The 17,500-nt window shown below is 39.7% G+C and overlaps 2 protein-coding genes and 1 long non-coding RNA gene across 3 annotated transcripts in view; all 3 read left to right on the top strand.

Annotated features, from left to right (window-relative positions):
* The window catches only part of LOC148731310 (hemicentin-1-like), a 311,654-nt gene that overhangs the window by 113,829 nt on the left and 180,325 nt on the right, over positions 1-17,500 (top strand). The gene's annotated exons all lie outside the window — the stretch shown is intronic.
* On the top strand, positions 9,304-12,442 carry LOC148731323 (uncharacterized). Its single transcript, XR_016001801.1, has 3 exons — positions 9,304-9,413; positions 11,667-11,873; positions 12,293-12,442. It is a non-coding gene; the product is annotated as an uncharacterized LOC148731323 (long non-coding RNA).
* Positions 12,791-17,500, top strand: part of LOC148731322 (uncharacterized) — a 6,377-nt gene continuing 1,667 nt past the window's right edge. The window contains exons 1-4 of the mRNA XM_088760757.1: positions 12,791-12,833; positions 12,990-13,301; positions 14,941-15,096; positions 16,549-16,716. Coding sequence (XP_088616883.1) covers positions 12,791-12,833; positions 12,990-13,301; positions 14,941-15,096; positions 16,549-16,716 — 679 coding nt within the window. The remainder of the gene's footprint in view (positions 12,834-12,989; positions 13,302-14,940; positions 15,097-16,548; positions 16,717-17,500) is intronic.

The raw sequence follows: 17,500 nt of genomic DNA, 5'->3' as shown, positions 1-17,500 counted from the left end.
CTTTAAGAGCTGTTGTAAGCTTTTAACGAATTGAGTCGGAAACGGCATTTGAGCGTCACAGAAGCCGCATTCCTATCAAAGATGTTAAAACAGTATTGGCGCTGAAAAAGCACCTTCCTACCTTCTTCGGTCTAAAGGAGTTGTCTGGTAAATATGGCCTCGGAGATTTTGATGTGAAAATTTATCACATGGCTCCGAAATCAGGCAGGAAGAGCGATAATTTTGCGTTAACTACGGACGAGCAATGCAATTTGGAGCTTCCGACCATGCTGGCTGGAAAAGGAAGCGGATTAAACAGTATGTATTGGAGTGGTTTGGTATTTGGTGTCAGTGGTATAAATATATCAGTTCATAGCCTGCTCTTTATTGTAAAACGCCCATTAGATGCCGACTTATAAGCGCCGTCAGAATTTTCTCTTTCTTGCATTCATGTAGATTATGTTTTATGTAGATTATAATGACATAGCTAAAGTGACTGTGAAAAGTTAAATCTTATAGAGTCGCAGTGATGCGACTGAATTGTCCTGTTTCATGATGTTTGTCTGCTGGGCATATTCTGGTTTCGTGTGATTTTAGAGAGGTTCTTAGCCGGCTCGAATTACATTGTGCAACATTTCTTACACACCTTATGGCTTTAGAGTAAAAATCGCAGAGATATACCATTTTGTTCTTATCACCTCCTTGATATCTTAAGTGATGAATTCGGAAACTCGAGGCTTGTCCAGGTTTGCCCTTCTTTAGAAAAGCCAACTTCAACCTGTGCTGCAAGTGAAAACATTCTGTTGTGTGCAGACGATGCCCAGAGAGAAATTATACAAGTGACATTACAATACAATGGAGTTGGCATTGCTCGTACCGGAGTCAGACTCGTGACCTACCCGACTGGCATTTTGAATATCATATCTACGGAAGTTCTCAAACAAAGAGCTTACTTTGCAGCAGTCGGTCTAGACGGTGGCCTTTACGTTTGCAACCTTTCAAGCTTTGAAGTTGACCAACTTCTAAAGAACAACTCGGAGTCTTGTAGAGAAATCAAAAGACTTTGTGAATTTGAAGACGGGTTAGCGTTCACTGACTCGGGGGATCGAAAGGTAAAGTTCTTCAGTCCTTCTGAGAAAAACGTTAAAACGTTGATGGGCTCTGGTCAGGAAGGAGCAAGTGAAGGAACGAATGAAACGTGTTCTTTTACGCAAGTTCATGGCATGTGTTCTATGGAGAAGACTCTATTCATATCGGATGTGGCTACAGGTTGCATTAGACTAGCGTCGGGACTCAGTGGTACTGTGAAGTCTCTATGACAGTTTTAGTATCGGAGCCCAAAGCATAGAGAAAGCACAATTGTCTCTTCAAAATGCCGTAGACAAAGTATCACATGTAAATGACAACATTACAAAACCGTTTCTGAGGTGAAACAAGGGCACAGCATAAAGGAAACCACAGCAACCAACGGCCCGGAAGATACCGTGTGTCTCATAAAACTCAAGTCTCACTTAAACTTCTCGAAGAAGGAATGCGCCGCCTGCACAACAGCATAGCTTCAATTAACAACGACTATCTCCAAGATATTGGAATTGAGCACATTACTCACAACAGTTGTGGAGAATCTACTTGCAGTTGCACATTTGGAGCACGAGACCTTCACCGCACTACAGTGTTCCCAAGACTTTGGACTAATTACCAAGGAGTCGTTGAAGAGAGTAACGAAATGGGCAGCAAAGTATTGTACTCATGAAAAATCGTACTATCTTGTCCCTCAGACCAGCACGGAGTTTGCAATTGTTAACTTTATGCGACCTCTACCTTCAGCAGAGATCGACCCCGAAATTGAAAATGCTATGAAAGAATTTGTGGAGAAGTATCGTCCCTTGAGGCAAAGGACAGTTCGGGAGGAAACTACCAAGGACAGGGCAGGGGCTTTACCACCGGCCGTCTACACGAAGCAACAAGATTCCACCAAAGTGGACTTGTTGGCGGGACTAGGTAACGATTTTAATTCGGGAGATCAGTCAGTAAGGTTCAGCAGCGACAAAGGAACTGTTCATGCTACTTCAAAAGGATGGAAAGTGACAGATATCACATTTGTTGACGACTGTATCGTTAAAGTGGCAGTTGCTGAGGTGCGAACACACGCAGACAAATATGACACGGACTCAGAAAATGACTTTTCTCACCAAGAGGATGAAGATATTACCCCAATTACGGTTTCTAGATCTGGACGGCCAGTTCGCGCTTATTTTCGCCTGGATTTCTAAGGCACGCTTTCTCTAATAACCTAGTTGAAAAGTAGACAAAAGAACGTTCCTTCTGATCATTTTATCGGAGCCAACCGAAATCGAAGCTTTGTAAAACAAAACATAAATCAAATATATTGGGCTAGAAGACTTTTCACAAGTTTGTTTTCTTTCTGATGATCCTCTTTCCAACATTTTGACCCGTTAAGTGGTCGCAAAGGAATGTTGCGCACGGAGAAATAGAAGTTTGTGTTCAGAAGAGTTGTAACTGATGAAACAATGACTTAAAGTCATTTGAAAGATCTTATTTCATTCCAGAACTGAGAAAAAGCAGTTCTTATTGTATCAGTTTTCCACGTAATTTTCAAGTTTACGCGGTTCGCTTATATGTGCGTTAATATGCGCTGTTTATGTTTGTGTTCAGAAGGGTCGTATCGGACTTAAACAGTGTCTGAAAGTCATTTGAAAGATCTTGTTTCATTCCAGAACTAAGAAAAAGCAGTTCTTATTGTATCAGTTTTCCACTCAATTTTCGAGTTTACGCTATATGTGCTTTGCAGTCAAAATTATAGGGTCGGAAAGTAATAATTAACTTGCCAAGTTAATCATTAACAGTCATTTCACTGACAACTGACAAATGGCCGAAAATTTAACTGACAACTGATAAATGGTCGAAATTTTAACTGACAACTGACATTAATTTATCTAATACTGTCCGAGACCTGGGCGTCATGCTTGATTCTGTGATGAACTTACGCTCGCATATAAATTCCATCTGTAAATTGTCGTCTCTAGCAATCAGAAATATTGGTCGCGTTCGTAAATACCTCTCGACGCAGCAAAATGAAAGATTGATACACGCCTTCATCTCATCGAGACTTGATTTCTGTAATAGCCTATTGTACGGTCTACCGACTTGTGACATCGAAAAATTCCAACGGATCCAAAACACAGCTGCCCGCTTGTTAGCCGGTGCTAAATCAAGAGACAGTATAACACCTATACTTATGAAAATTCATTGGCTCCCGGTCACAAAACGAATTCAATTCAAGATACTGTTGATAACATACAAAGTACTAAATGACATGGCTCCAACCTATCTTGTTGAACTTCTTAGTCGATATATTCCAGCACGAAACCTCCGTTCATCTAACATGAATCTACTTGAGGTCCGAACAATTCGAACTAAAACGTATGGGCAAAGAGCATTCTCCTACGCTGCACCGTATTTGTGGAATAAACTACCTTAATGCATAAAAAACGCCGAATCTGTTGACTCCTTTAAACGCTTATTGAAAACTTATCTTTTCAAAAATTAAGCCACCAGATTTTTTGATATCGTACGTTGTCAAATAACATGTAATAAATCATTAGTTTAGATAGTAGCGAAATTTGCATGTATCGGATTTTTATTGAAATTTTGTTAATTGTAATTGTAAAGCGCATAGAGTTCAATTTTAATGCGCTATATAAGAACTTATTATTAAATTAAATTGGAACCCCCCCATCCAGACCCTCCTTTAACACTCTAAATCCTAAAGAGCACGCGAGTTGCACTTAGCCAACATGGAAAACTGAACCGGAGAGCTAAAAAATCTTGACTGGAATATATTTTTCTTTAAATGACAGATACGTTTGTGGTGCGTTGAGGTTTATGACCACAGTCCATAAAAGCCGCATTCCCCAAGTGTTTCGTTCTGAACGCTGGGGTTAATGTCGCAGTTTCAGGGGATTGCTTACCGCTTTTTCGCAGTATCATCCATATACTATTAGTCTCCTAGAGACAGATTTAGCTGTGGCATTGTAATATGAACTCTACTGAAAAATGCTTTGTCCTACAAACCTATTCGTTAAAAATGTTTAGGATGAAATTGATTAGATTACGTCAGCTGTTAGATGAGATACATCACTTCATTTTTACGAGGAATCGATCACGCACGTGAAGAATGATGCCATGGAAATACATTTTTTTAAAACGACTTTATTGGGAATATCAGATAAATATTTGAACAAGGCAAAAGTACAATAATACAATAACAAATAGAAATCAGAAGAGAAACTGAAATAGAACTGCACCCAAAAGGGAAGGCGCGAACAGGACGTAAAGTCTCATGCGAGGCGCCGCCCATTATGAATTAAAAAGCACTATAAAATAAGAAGTTACAAAAATACCGAATAAATAAATAATTTCAACTTAGTGGCACGAGCACGAACTGGCTAGTGTCCACGTGCAGGGCCAATCAATGTCATATATAGTTTTTAGGCGGTCTAGCATTACATTGCGGACAGATTTCTGGTACGAACCTGGGTTGTCAAAGTTGGTGGATGGTAAGACGGAGCAAGTCACGTTCCAGAGTTTAACAATGCGATTAAAGTACGAGGCCTGAAAAGTACTGGTTCTACAAATAGGTGATTTTAGGTTGAAAGAATTACAAAGTCTGGTACGGCCGTGGGAGATAAATTCAAAAAACAGTGTACGTTAACCGGCGTCAATATAGTTGTATAGACATTTGCAAAAAAAAAAAAATAACAAGTCTTTCAGTTCTCTATCATAGGATAAAGAGAGTAGGTCAAGCTTGATTAATCTGTCCTTGTAAGAGACCTCTCCCACCCTAGTTTGTAAAATCTAGCGGGTGGCGCGGCGTTGTACTCGCTCGAGTTGGGCCTTTAGGGTGACTTGAGCGGGCGACCAGACTTGCGTGGCGTAGCACAGCTGAGACTTGACCAACGACAGGTATAGCGTGCGCCGAACAGTCACGTCGGTTATTAGGGGGCATGTTCGCTTTAAAAGCCCAAGGGGCTTGTTGGCTTTCGCAGTACTAGCGTGGATGTGGGGTTTCCAAGAGAGCGAACTTGTGATGTGAACACCCAGATCTTTTTCGGTGGAGACGCGCTCAAGTTGAGCACTGTCCAGGGTGTACTCGTGAACCAGGAGGAGGGGGGGATTTTTTACGGGTGACAGTAAGTGAATTACATCTAGAGGTGTTAAATTTAATGCGATTACGCTTTGACCAGTTGTTTAGGTTGCCTAGAGTAATTTGCAGAGACTGCCAATCACACATAGTGGTGACGCTTTTGTACAGCTTGTTGTCGTCAGCCTACAACGCTGCCCTGACCCCGCCTATGACTTCATCCGGTAAATCATTAATAAAGATTGTGAAAAGTAGCGGCCCTAACAGACTCCCTTGTGGGATGCCGGAAGTAACAGGTGCCCACTTTGATGCAGCACCTGCCACAAGCACCCTTTGGGCGCGACCAGTTAAGTAGTCCGTAGACCATGCAAAAAGTGGTCCCGAAACACCGTGTGCCTTTAACTTGGCCAGGAGGATTAAGTGATCTACGGAGTCGAACGCTTTGGCGAAATCCAGATAGATTAAGTCTGAATGAATGTTCTTGTCCACAGCTTCGCCACTGGCATGCAACACCGACAGTAGCTGGGTGACACACGAGCGGTTCTTCATAGACCCGTGTTGTAAATGGTTGATTAAGTGTTTCACATGATCATAAATACGGGTGCCCACACAACGTTCCAAGACTTTGCTGGTAATAGTAAGGAGTGATATGGGCCGATAGTTTTCGGCGGGTTCTTTTGAGTCTTTCTTGTGAAGAGGTGTAATATCCGCAGTTTTCCACTCATAGAGTAGCTTACCCCGACTCAAAGAGAAATTGAAAAGCCTGCAGACTGGAGCAATTTGTTCAGAGCATTCTTTCATTTTGGTGGCTTCACAGTGGTCAGTGGTCATCAACTTTAGGTTACCAAGTGATTTGATGTGTTAGTCAAGTAAGTTTGATGAAACTATCGGTTTTTTGCTTGGTTTTATGTTGGAAAATATCCATGATACTTCTCATTTTCTTCTTAGATTTGATTCTTTGAATGGGTTTTTAATATACCGTATTTACTCAAATAAGCGCCGCCCTCGAATAAGCGCCGTATCTGGGACAAAAGAAGTTAATAAGCGCCGCCCTCGAATAAGCGCCGCACCCCCGATGCAGGAGTTCGCTCTCACCTCTGATATTTTCGCTCTCGTTATCATGAAACGCTCGGGGTTTATTCACCCCATGAAACTCTCTCGTAATTCTAGATTTACTATCAGTTTAGCATCAGCCCATAGGAAAATTGACAGATGGAAAGTGTACCGTTTAATAAAAATCTAGAAAAAGTAAATTTGTCTGGTACAATTTTTTAAATAAGCGCCGCGCTCGAATAAGCGCCGCACTTGTGGCGCGAAAAATTAAATAAGCGCCGCGGCGCTTATTCGAGTAAATACGGTATGCATATTGTTGAAACTAGCCGAGAATTGCTTAGTGACTGACACTAGCCTGCATACAACTGCTCCCTCCCTTGTAATATATTAAGAAAAGGACATCTGTGGGGTGCTGTTGTTGTTCATGTTTGGGACGGAATATCCATTCCCTGATTTTTATTTGACTGGATGGGCACAGCTACCTGTACACAGGCTAATTACAAGCGTTTGGTTACTCCCCATGACCTAGTGTTGACTAGGAATTGACAAACAGGTTTGTCTTGAAATACTTCTGATAATTTTCCCCTGGCATTTCTGAATTGGGAGATTAATCATCATAGTTACTGTGTTCTTTGCTATCACTATATTATCACCTCCACGGACACCCAGCAAGAGTTTAGTTTGTTCCATAACTCAGACAGTTTCTGGATGTAAGAAATCAAGTTTAGAAGACATTTGATTCATTCAAGGCTGTTGCAATACAAGAAAGGACAGCACAATGTTTCATTCATTTAAATCAATTAATATCATAGGTGACAAATTACTCCTTCATTTTGGCGCGAAATTTCAGCATTAATTTGTAATTTCATATTTGAAATGACAAAATTGCCATGGTAACATCTCTTGTATCTCGATCAGAGCCAAGATGGCGTGAAGATTTAAGACGGTGACTCTTGAAGAAGTTACGAAATTAAAAGAAGCGGCCGAAAATTATTAATAGGCACGGAGAATTCGAAAGTATTTTTTGTGAAGAAACTGAGAAAATTACGAACTTTAACAATAATACATATGATGCACGATCCTCGCAGTAGATATCGCTATTTAAGCAATAGCGAAACTCAGACCTGAAAAAAAAAGCAGGCCTGTACGGGATTCGAACCACTGACCTCTGCGATACTAGTGCAGCGCTCTACCAATTGAGCTAACAAGCCAAGTGGGAGCAGGCCGTTAAGTTGATTCGTAATAAACCCGTGAAAGTGATAAATGAGATACAATGAAATATATGAAGTTCATATATTTTGCAGTGCGGTATTAGATACATATGGTTTATTACGAATCAACTTAACGGCTTGTACTAATACCGCAGTACAAAATATATGAACTTCATATATTTCATTGTGTCTCATTTAACAATAATGTATGCTTTAAACGAAAACTATATTCTTCTTCATGCTTTCGATAGAATAAACCAGTAAAAACAATTACGGTTGTGAACGTAATTTGTCACCCACGATATTAAAAGGTAATCAAATGGTTTTCTCGTGAACTAAGAAATAATTTTCCTTGCGTTTTGTCAAAACTCTGATAATTTCCCTCGCCTAAAGGCTCGGGAAGTTATCAGAATTCTGACAAGACGCAAGGGAAATTATTTCCTAATTTCACTCGTCGCCATTTGATTACACATACTAATTTACATGTAAAAATTTGTTTTCTACTAGTACCAAAATGGCAATGTTATTTAGTGGATCAGGGAACAGAATAAACTAGGGGTATTCTGTTAGCTCAGTACATTTTATGTTGCAGATGGCAGTAGGTTAGTAAAGAAAGAAAAGAAAAAGCAAAAAGAAAGAAATAAAATGAAATAAGTAGAGGGGGAAAAGTAGCATAAAAAGAACACATGCTATAAATTATCCATAATTGTGATGGGAAACAAATGCTAGTTGGGAAAGTAAAATCATTGCTGCTTAGAAAAACAATAACAAAGGTGGAAAGTGAAAACTTAATTTATTGGCAGCTAAAATGGACATTTTGTACTTAAAACATACCTCGGTTTATTCTTACTCTTGTTGAGGCCAGTTTTTGTACTTTGGGGGGCTTCAATCCTACACGTTAGAGCAGTGTGTCCCAGGTTTATACGTAGAACTGTTTTGGCCAGCTTGATACAAATTCGGTAATAACGATTGGGGATTAAGGATGGCTGTGCCACTTACACGAGTGCCCATGATTTGTCTTCTCGACGGTCTGACCGAAATGCCGTTGACATGCCGATTTATACGGTTCAAGCCACCACTTTAATTTATAACCCTGATAATACATCGTCCTCGGATCACCGCTTCAGCTTTTCAAAACCGTCTCATTCTTAGCCTTAGCTCTTTTAAAAACAAAACTTACTTGCCCCAGACTCACCACCCGAGAAAAACAAAAATTGGTTCTGTCCTGGTGTACCGGTTCACAAGGGAATTACCATTGTTCTTTCTTTGTTTAGGAGTTATCGGTTAGCTATTGTGTATTGTTTGGTCTTTTGTATTGGCTCTTGTGAACCGGTACACGAAGACAGAACCCAAAAATTTCATACCGTGTGCAACTTCAGTTCGGCTTTGGCAAAATATATAATTGAGCGTAAGAACTACCCAAAAGTCATAGCCACTTATTTCAAGGCTGTGCTTCAAGAAAAATTTAAGGGAGCCCAGTGCTCTGAAACTGTGAAATCCAGGGCGGCCAGAATATACTTGTTGTGAAAAACTAAGATGCCCGAGTCGCCCAAGAGCAAAAGTAAGGCGCCAAGGGCCAGCGGACGCTGCTTAGACCACAGCCCTGTATTTACATCCAATTGAATCACGATGCATCCTTTTGTTTTCTGCCTCGTTCTTCAAAGAATACCGACAAGGTGGACATCAATGGCCCTGTATTCTGTAGTTGCTCCTCCCAAAGATTTGCAGAATTTCAAAGCTAAGTTTACGGTATTCTCTCTAAGCTTTACCTTTTTACGTTGTCGACCAGACTCACGGCGTAAACATTATAATTGTAAAAGTTATCAGCATTTTGAGATCACGTTAAGCTGTCCGCTGACCAGTAAATTACTGTATCGTGCCGATCGTGACGCCGATCGTGCCGTAAAACACGTATTCCGCTCAGGAGTCCCAATCTCACGTCTCGAGGAAAAGCGATGGATTATTCATGAAAGCGTCACGCGTTATGTGAAGCGGTGTTAAGTTATGTAAGTAACCGTTGACAATTTAAATGCGTCATAAGGAATAGTATGGGGAACAAAATATGGTCCATTTAATACACTAAATCTTCCGAAACATGAACATTTTACTCACAAACATGAACATTTGTATTAAGAACCCTATAATGATGATATAGTGGCAGCTCCGAAGGAACTTTACTTGCCATGCGAGGGCTTCCGAAACAAATCTCATTCTGCTGATGAAACTCGAACGGAAAGCGACGTAAACATGCTGGTTTATTGAGAATGTGTTCGTGAAGTTAAATTAGTGCATACGGGGCTCATCCTCTATGTAAAAACCTGTGAAGCTCACGAGTGGCGTAAAAAACAAAGAGAACAAAACATTATAAAATAATAGCGTGCAGCAAAACAATACCTCATGAAACAAAGAAAACCTGGTCAGGTTTTTGCACCGAGGATCACCCGCATTCCCCAAACCGTCGGCTGAAACCTTTGAAGGGAACCGAAGCTTTCAAATAGATGATTTGCAATCTCATATTAAGCATTGTCTGTTAACTTTCTTTGAAGCTTTGTGAGCGTATAATTATCTGTCGGAATGAACGAATACATTTCGATCTCCCGATGAAAATTACGAGCTTTTTCCACAGGTAACCCATGCTCACTGTTTGTGTCACGTACACATGGTTAAATAGAGAGAACAATTATGGGGCGAAGTTTAGGTCTGAAAATTGGCTTGAAAATGGAAATTAAAATCAATGAAACTTACCATATGGCGATTTGTTTTCTAGACCTAAACTTCGCCCCGTATGTTCTCTCTAGTTAACCATGTGTATGTGATACAAACAGTGAGCCCGGGTTACCTGTGCTTTCTCTAACGAAAACCTCATACTCACGGGGTTATTTTTGTGGTTACAAATGAAAGGTATTGTCTTGAATCTTCGATGTTTTCTTTGAAGTTTGCAATCAGAACTTGTCAATAATTCTGGAATCATCTCAAATTTATAATGAACTGATCGAAAAATCTTTAAGTGTGACTGAGTGCTAACACCACTTATAGTTCACCACTAAATTTTCTCCGATTCTTATTGGTTTAAATCGATCACCTGATGCGATAGTGTTCATCCGTAGAGAGACACTATCAGCCCTTATAGTTCACCACTAAATTTTCTCCAATTCTTATTGGTTTAAATTGATCACCTGATGCGATAGTGTTCATCTGTGGAGAGACACTGTCAGCCCATAGTGCTCATCCGCAGAAAATACCTGGATGGATAATGCCCATCCGTGGAAAATACCTGGATGGATAGTACTCATCCGTGAAAAATTTTGAATGGTTTGTCGGCCGCGAAGTTAGGCAGATCGGAAAAACAGTAAGTTTCAATTCTGACAGGTATAATGTATTCCAATGTACAGTTGCGAATTATTGACATTTGTGACGGGCTGTATGCATAAATAGATATTTGATTGCCCTGCATTTAGTGGGTTTTGACTGTTTTTCAACTGGCACGCGGAAGAAAATTTAGTGGTGCACAAAGACAATAGAGTGTTAATGTCTCAGAACTATTGGTCTGATAGCATCCCCTTGGAAATTTGATGTTCTTAAAACTAGCATAATTGCTATGAAAGCTTCACTTCTCGGGAAAATATTTGTTTTGAGAACATCAAATTTCCGCAGGGCAACTATCAGCCGATAGTTCCTCAACAGATTAACACTCTATTGAATAATTATGAAAATTGTGTGGTTTGTTCTACAAAATTTAGCTCATTGGCCATTTAGAATTGTAGACATGAATTTGGAAATGATATTTGAAGTCGAATTTGTGAAATTAGACAGTGTTTTCATGCACTAAATATTTTTACCGCATTACATAGGCTTTAAAATATACTAATTTGAAAATCATATGTTTTTGCTGATCGAGCTGCAATTCTGAGATTGCGAATTTTAGGTATAGTTACAATGTACATAACAGCTTCATAGCGGTAAGGTACAGTATGGGAAAAAATCCATTACAGCTTTAAATTAATCTGTCCCCCCCCCCCCCCCCCCCATGCAGAAAAGCACACCGGTTTCTCATTTCTAGCCTTTTTCCCCAGCCTTGCAGCCTTTTAAGTAATCCCAGTTTGAATCTCCCTAATTTTCCTGCAGTGTATGGCATTTTCTGGAGGAGGTGCTTAGGATATTAGAAACAAGTATACTGTACATGTATGTGCAGTTCCTGCAGTTTAATAAATGGACGTGTACAAGTTTTTTTTTCTTTTCTTTTTTTTTTTTTTGTTCAGGGGAACCATCATTTGGAGTCATACAACCTTTCCCAGAGAACATCTACCGTCTAGAGTACACCTCAGCAAACGTTACTTGCATTACATTTGAAGCATCTGGTAAACTTCAACCAGATAGAATAGAGTTTTATAGGAGAGATGACCTTAACCGATACAGAAAGTTAGAGGGGGATAGATTTGTGTTTAATCAAAGAACAGAGAATATAAGTAAGTATATCTTTGTATTACAGATAATGTAAAAAAAAAAAACTATCTGGCTCCAGAAAAAAATAAAAACAAAACAACTGCTGGACCTCAAACTTTACTCCCAAAGCAGAATTCTTAAAATCGTCATAAATAGTGTGAACGAGGCTGAGTCATGATTTCCCTCCTGAATTATATGTGACCCATGAATTTCATTTCCTTTAAAGTTTGTCAGAAGATCAAGATTTCCCTGAAACCTTGCACATATAACAAGAGAGATTTGAACTTTTCCTTTTTTGGATACTTGATGCCATGATAATTTTTTATCAATTTGTGCCTGGAATGGGATCTCTCCCCTCCCTCTCCCCTCCCCCTCTATAATCTGTACATTACAAAGCCATATTCTTCTCCTCCTGGAAACAAGTTAATTGCTTTCGTTGTAGGAGGAAACATTAAATTGTACACTACCATGACTTTGAAGAATGTAACAATTCAGGATGACAGTCAGTATGGTGATCTTGGAAGCTATGAGTGCCATGCTTTTGCAAAAAATGTAAGGTTACCAAAGAGGGATGGCTTTAGTGTTAGTGTTATTACAAGTAAGTCTATGCATTGCAGATGAAATTTCATTACTTTGTACTCTCACAGCATAAATAGGTCTATTATGTATGTCGTGTCTATCCATTGAGTATAGAATTGAGTAAAAATAAACTGTCAGAAAACAGAAGGAAATGCAAGGGATGGGGGTAACTTTTCTGACGACTGGCATCTTATTGTGGGGAAAAACACTACTGCTATCTCCTTTAAACCACTGAGAATAGGATGAGCAGTTGTAGTGTGGTTACTTGCCATTGTTCAAATGAAGTCAAAGTTCCTGTTATTTTTCACTTCGAATGTGCAGTTTACATGTAGTGTGGGTGCTGAATGATTATCAAAAAGTTATGCCCTCATCTTGGATTGAAAAGTACCTTTTCACAAAGTTCCGTATTCAGCAAAATATTTCTATATGAACCACCTTCATTCCAACAAGGAAACAAACTGTGTATATTAGTTAACAGAAAAATCAATCCACCTGATGCTTGAGCACTTGGCCAATAATCTTCACCTACATGTAATTGTTTACACATTCTTGTATTTCAGGAAATGAAATTCCAACAGTGAAAGTCACAGATTCCAGTGTTCTTAATCCAGGTTACGACATCATAATCTTCTGTAGCCTAACTAAAAGAGGAAACGAGAACAGCACCTCACTGAGGAGGATTTCCTGGTATAAAGATGGGAAGTTGTTGGAGAGTGTGCGGTATCCAGATCCAGATGTGCAACAGGACTTTATAGCCCCACTGAAAGTTACAAAGGTTGGTGTCCAACAAGGAGGAAATTACACATGCTTTTTGGAAGTAAAGCTGAGGCATATTAAGGAGTACAAAGTTACAGATGGCATATTTATTAAGAGTAAGTAAAATGCACTATTACTTGTGTGTTGACAGTAATTTTTTTTTTAAGAAGCTCTTTAAGAAGAGTTTAACCCTTTCCCTCGAAATATCTCATAAGTACTGTCTGCCATATCATGCGTACGAATTAGATTCGGGCGATTGAATTGGTATTGGATTGACCAATGATCCCCTAATTGACATTTTTGTTTATTCTCATCACTTGTCTGCTTGATTTTGTATTGATATTGTAAGGAGAAATGCTGTCTTGGTCACTCGTAGCAGTATATTAAAGGTTTAACTGTGGTGGTACATTAATTGTACATTATGTGTGGTACAAGAAATCAACAAACTGAGGAAACCTGGGCCACATTTTTAAAAGTCTGCATAATTGAACCCTTTCACTTGCAAGATCTCATTTGTAATTCTTGTTACTGTCTGCCATTCAATTTTTCTGCTGTTACTTCGGTCAATTTACATTGGATCAACTAACAATCCCCTAATTGATATTTTTCTTTCTTCTCATGACTTGTCTGTGTGATATTGTATTGATATTATAAAAACAAAATTCTGTCTTCGTTAAAGGGGTAAAAGAGCTGCATTGTACATTCTGTATGGGCACTATGAATGTGCTTGGGCTGATAAGCATTCAATCAATTCTGTAATACCCTGACTTTTAAAAGCCATACCATTATTAAACAGAAAGTAAAGTACCCAAGATGAAAACACCGTTTTATATTTCCAGAAATACCTGCACCCGGATCTGATTATCTGATTAGAAATGACTAAGTCTCTCATCATACATACCTACATACATACATACATACATACATACATACATACATAAATACATACATGGTTAATTGACCACTCCCCATAGGGGTTTTTCAGGGCCAACACCCACCCATCCCACCCAGGAGAGGACATCCACCACACAGAGATCTCGTGCGCGGGAAATTAACGTCTACTACCCCTAACCTGCAGAAGACGGGGCCTACGGTTTATTCGTCCTTATCCAATCCATTTTTTGATTATAGAAAGGTTGCAAACTCTCCTTACTTATTTTAAGACCATAAGTATTGGTCCGGCCGGGGCTCGAACCCTCGACCTCCCACACAACGCAATCCGCCGCTCTAACCAATTGAGCTAACCGGGAGGCGATAGCTATTTTAGAGAATTTGTTATAATTACATCATAGCTACCACCTTTAAACTGATAGATTGCTTTGTATGAACCTAGTAATCCCAGGATATTTTTTCGTTAACGCTTGTCACAAGAAGAGAAAAAACATCTTGTTTCAGTTGTTTGCTGAATAGACTGAGTTTTAAATTTGTATGGAGAGGTTACATTGCAGTCACTTCCGGGAGTAGAAGGGAAAGCATTTGGTAAGCTGAGACATTTTCCCTGGTACAGCGTACCTGGGAAGGTTCATTCAGCCTTAGAGATCAGATAATTTTAAGGCTACTTAGCAGTTTCCTGGTGAACTTTCAATGGCCCAATTTTTACATTACATGTACTGTACATAGACGGTATTTCGATCTCTATCTACCATTTTTTCTTTGTAAACCAGGGTAAATGTACGTGTATGTCTTGTTGTTAATCCAAGATTGCACCCCTTACTTGGACAATTCAAGTGTTACCTGGTCATTGATTTGTTCTAGTTGCACCTTGGTTTCCAAGCCAAAGGAAGACATTGAGGACTGAGAAGGCTTCTAAAGGAAGCACTGTGTCGTTTGAGTGCGCTCCAAAAGGATTTCCTTTGGAGGTAGAATGGAAGGTGAAGAAGCAGAATGAAGACAGTGTTCAGGTTTACATAAGTAAGGTTTAAAGATGCTCATTTCATCAAGGGCTCCTATTAAAACAATTCAACGCAATCTTTGTGGGTTCGTCATCATCTGCCAGTATAAGTTATTTATTATCTTTATTTATTTTTTGTGATAAAACAGAAACAGTCAGAAAAATTAGTCTCCCTCGCAGCCGTTGTTTTTGGATGTCACGCAACGCTCCCCCAAAAGTACGGCTGCTAACAACCGAACTACATTCCTTTCTCATTGTCCTTGCGGTTTGGTCGCGGTCTATTGAACAGACCAATCACATACCAGAAAATCTGTATGACGTAAGGTTTCACGCGAAAATGTGGATGTAGGGAGAAACACTGGCGAAATTTGTCGATGAGAGCTCGAAATGTTTCACATGTTCATCGTTGTGCCCTGGTAAAGATAGAGTATATATTTTTGGGAAAACTTCTCACAATTTCGTTGAAATTATAAAATCTACACTTACCATAGACGTCAACTGCTACGCCAACGACACGGACGCTAGATTGTTTGAGCGGTTTTTAAAGTTTCAGCGAGCAACTGAGAAAGCAGAAGAAGCTAAAAACTGAACTGAAACTCTTTATTCGCACTATTTCAAGAGGTTACTACAGATTACAAAAGTCAGAGTATATAAGAGACAGTAAATTACATCAATAATCAAAAGGAAATACAAGACGCCTTTCAATCTAGGCTAAGGGCTAAACGCTTGCTTCGACCTACAGATGGAGATCAGGAGGAAAAAAGCACGTGCTTTCCGTCATTAAACCGGGCGAAGCTCCGAGAACACTGCAATTTAGGTCGGCCAACGTCTCCTACACTACTTGTACTTCTTCATTTGCCAGTCCGCTGCTAGCTGGAGCGAACCCGATTAGTTATGTTCCTGGCTTCTTATCACCGGTACAGGAAATCGGCCCGAATTATCGAGTGTTTCCGCACATTGGTACAACGCAACGACAATAACAATAATATGACCACTTTCATCGGTAACATGTTCAAACACGAGCGGGAGTGCTTGATATAATTATTAACGATTTCCCGGATCCTGTGGGCAACTTAGCAAAAACATCCTCTTTCTCGACTAAAACTCTTTTAATTGCAAGCTTCTGGTGAGCTTTAAGCTCGAGAATTTGGAACTTTGACGACGCTTTGCGAAAAGCTGCTTCAAGCACCGCCATTTGTCTTGTGTTTTCCACACGAGGATCGCGATAGAAAACGATATCTGATTGGACGAGTCTCAAAAGGTGAGTCTGATGCGAAAAGGTTCCTGAAAATGGAACCCGAGCTGTGATTGGCCAATTCGGAGAAAGGAATGTGGTTCGGTTGTCAGCAGCCGTTCTTTTGGGAGAGCGTTGCGTGACATCCGAAAAAAACGGCTGCGAGGGAGACTAAGAAATTATCTGTTCTAGAGGAAATGAATTTGTCTCACTTTACCTTGGCAGTGTTTCCTGTCAGATGGATCAGGTGGACACTACAAGATTCATCAAGACACATTTGGCCCATCGATTCTGATCGTGTCTGGAGTGGATTATACTGATCATGGATATTATTATTGTTGTCTTCCTTCGAACTGCTCCCAAAATGTAGAAGACAAATACCAGCGATTCATTCTGGGCGTCGGAGGTGAGGCTCTACGTGTGTTTTGATCATTTTATTTGCTTAACACTTTAAGCAACTGACTGACAACATCTAGATTCTTCATTCTCTTCTGTAGATATTTCGTTTTCTACTGACGAAGAGAATTTGTCGAAAAATCAAGAAAATCTTTAGTTGGTGATCATTTCCTTAATTCTCATTACCTTGATGTTTGATTCAGGATGGTCTTGTAAGGGGAAAATTACATTCTATGTGTAGATGCTTAAAGTGCACCTAACTCCTAAATTTCTTTTTCGTGTTAAAAAAATCTTTATGCTTTGGTGAGTGTCCCTTCCAAAAACATTTTTGGATTTGGTCAAATCCTTAAATTTTTGTGTCCCGGTGAAGTATGGAAAATCGCATTAAAATCACCGCCATTTTGACTCACGACAGCGTTTCAAGGATCAAGAGTCTGGCGACTAATGTGACGTCACTTTGAGAACCCAACAATCTGTATTTCGCGCCATTTTGCACAGTTCACAGGTTATGTTTGGAAGGTTAGATCGATATTGGTCGCAAATATGCCGCAGAATGAATCTAGTGCTAGAAAGGCTTTCGCAGGTCAACCACTGGCTGAGAATTCCTTGAGCGTCTTCTCAAAGTGACGTCACAAGTCTACTCTGCCCAGATGCCCATTTACGCGGTCGTGGTCCATTCATATCTCGACTTCAACAGGGCATAAAAAAGTTAGGATTTAACCAAATCCAACAATTTTTTCGAGGAAATACTCACCAAAGCAGGAACATTTTTTTTAAGGGAAAAAAAAATTTAG

The sequence above is a fragment of the Stylophora pistillata genome, chromosome 5 (genome assembly GCF_964205215.1).
Source record: "Stylophora pistillata chromosome 5, jaStyPist1.2, whole genome shotgun sequence".
Taxonomy (NCBI): Eukaryota; Metazoa; Cnidaria; class Anthozoa; order Scleractinia; family Pocilloporidae; genus Stylophora; species Stylophora pistillata.
Note: the sequence above shows the minus strand (reverse complement) of the source record. Positions and strands in the feature narration are given on the sequence as shown.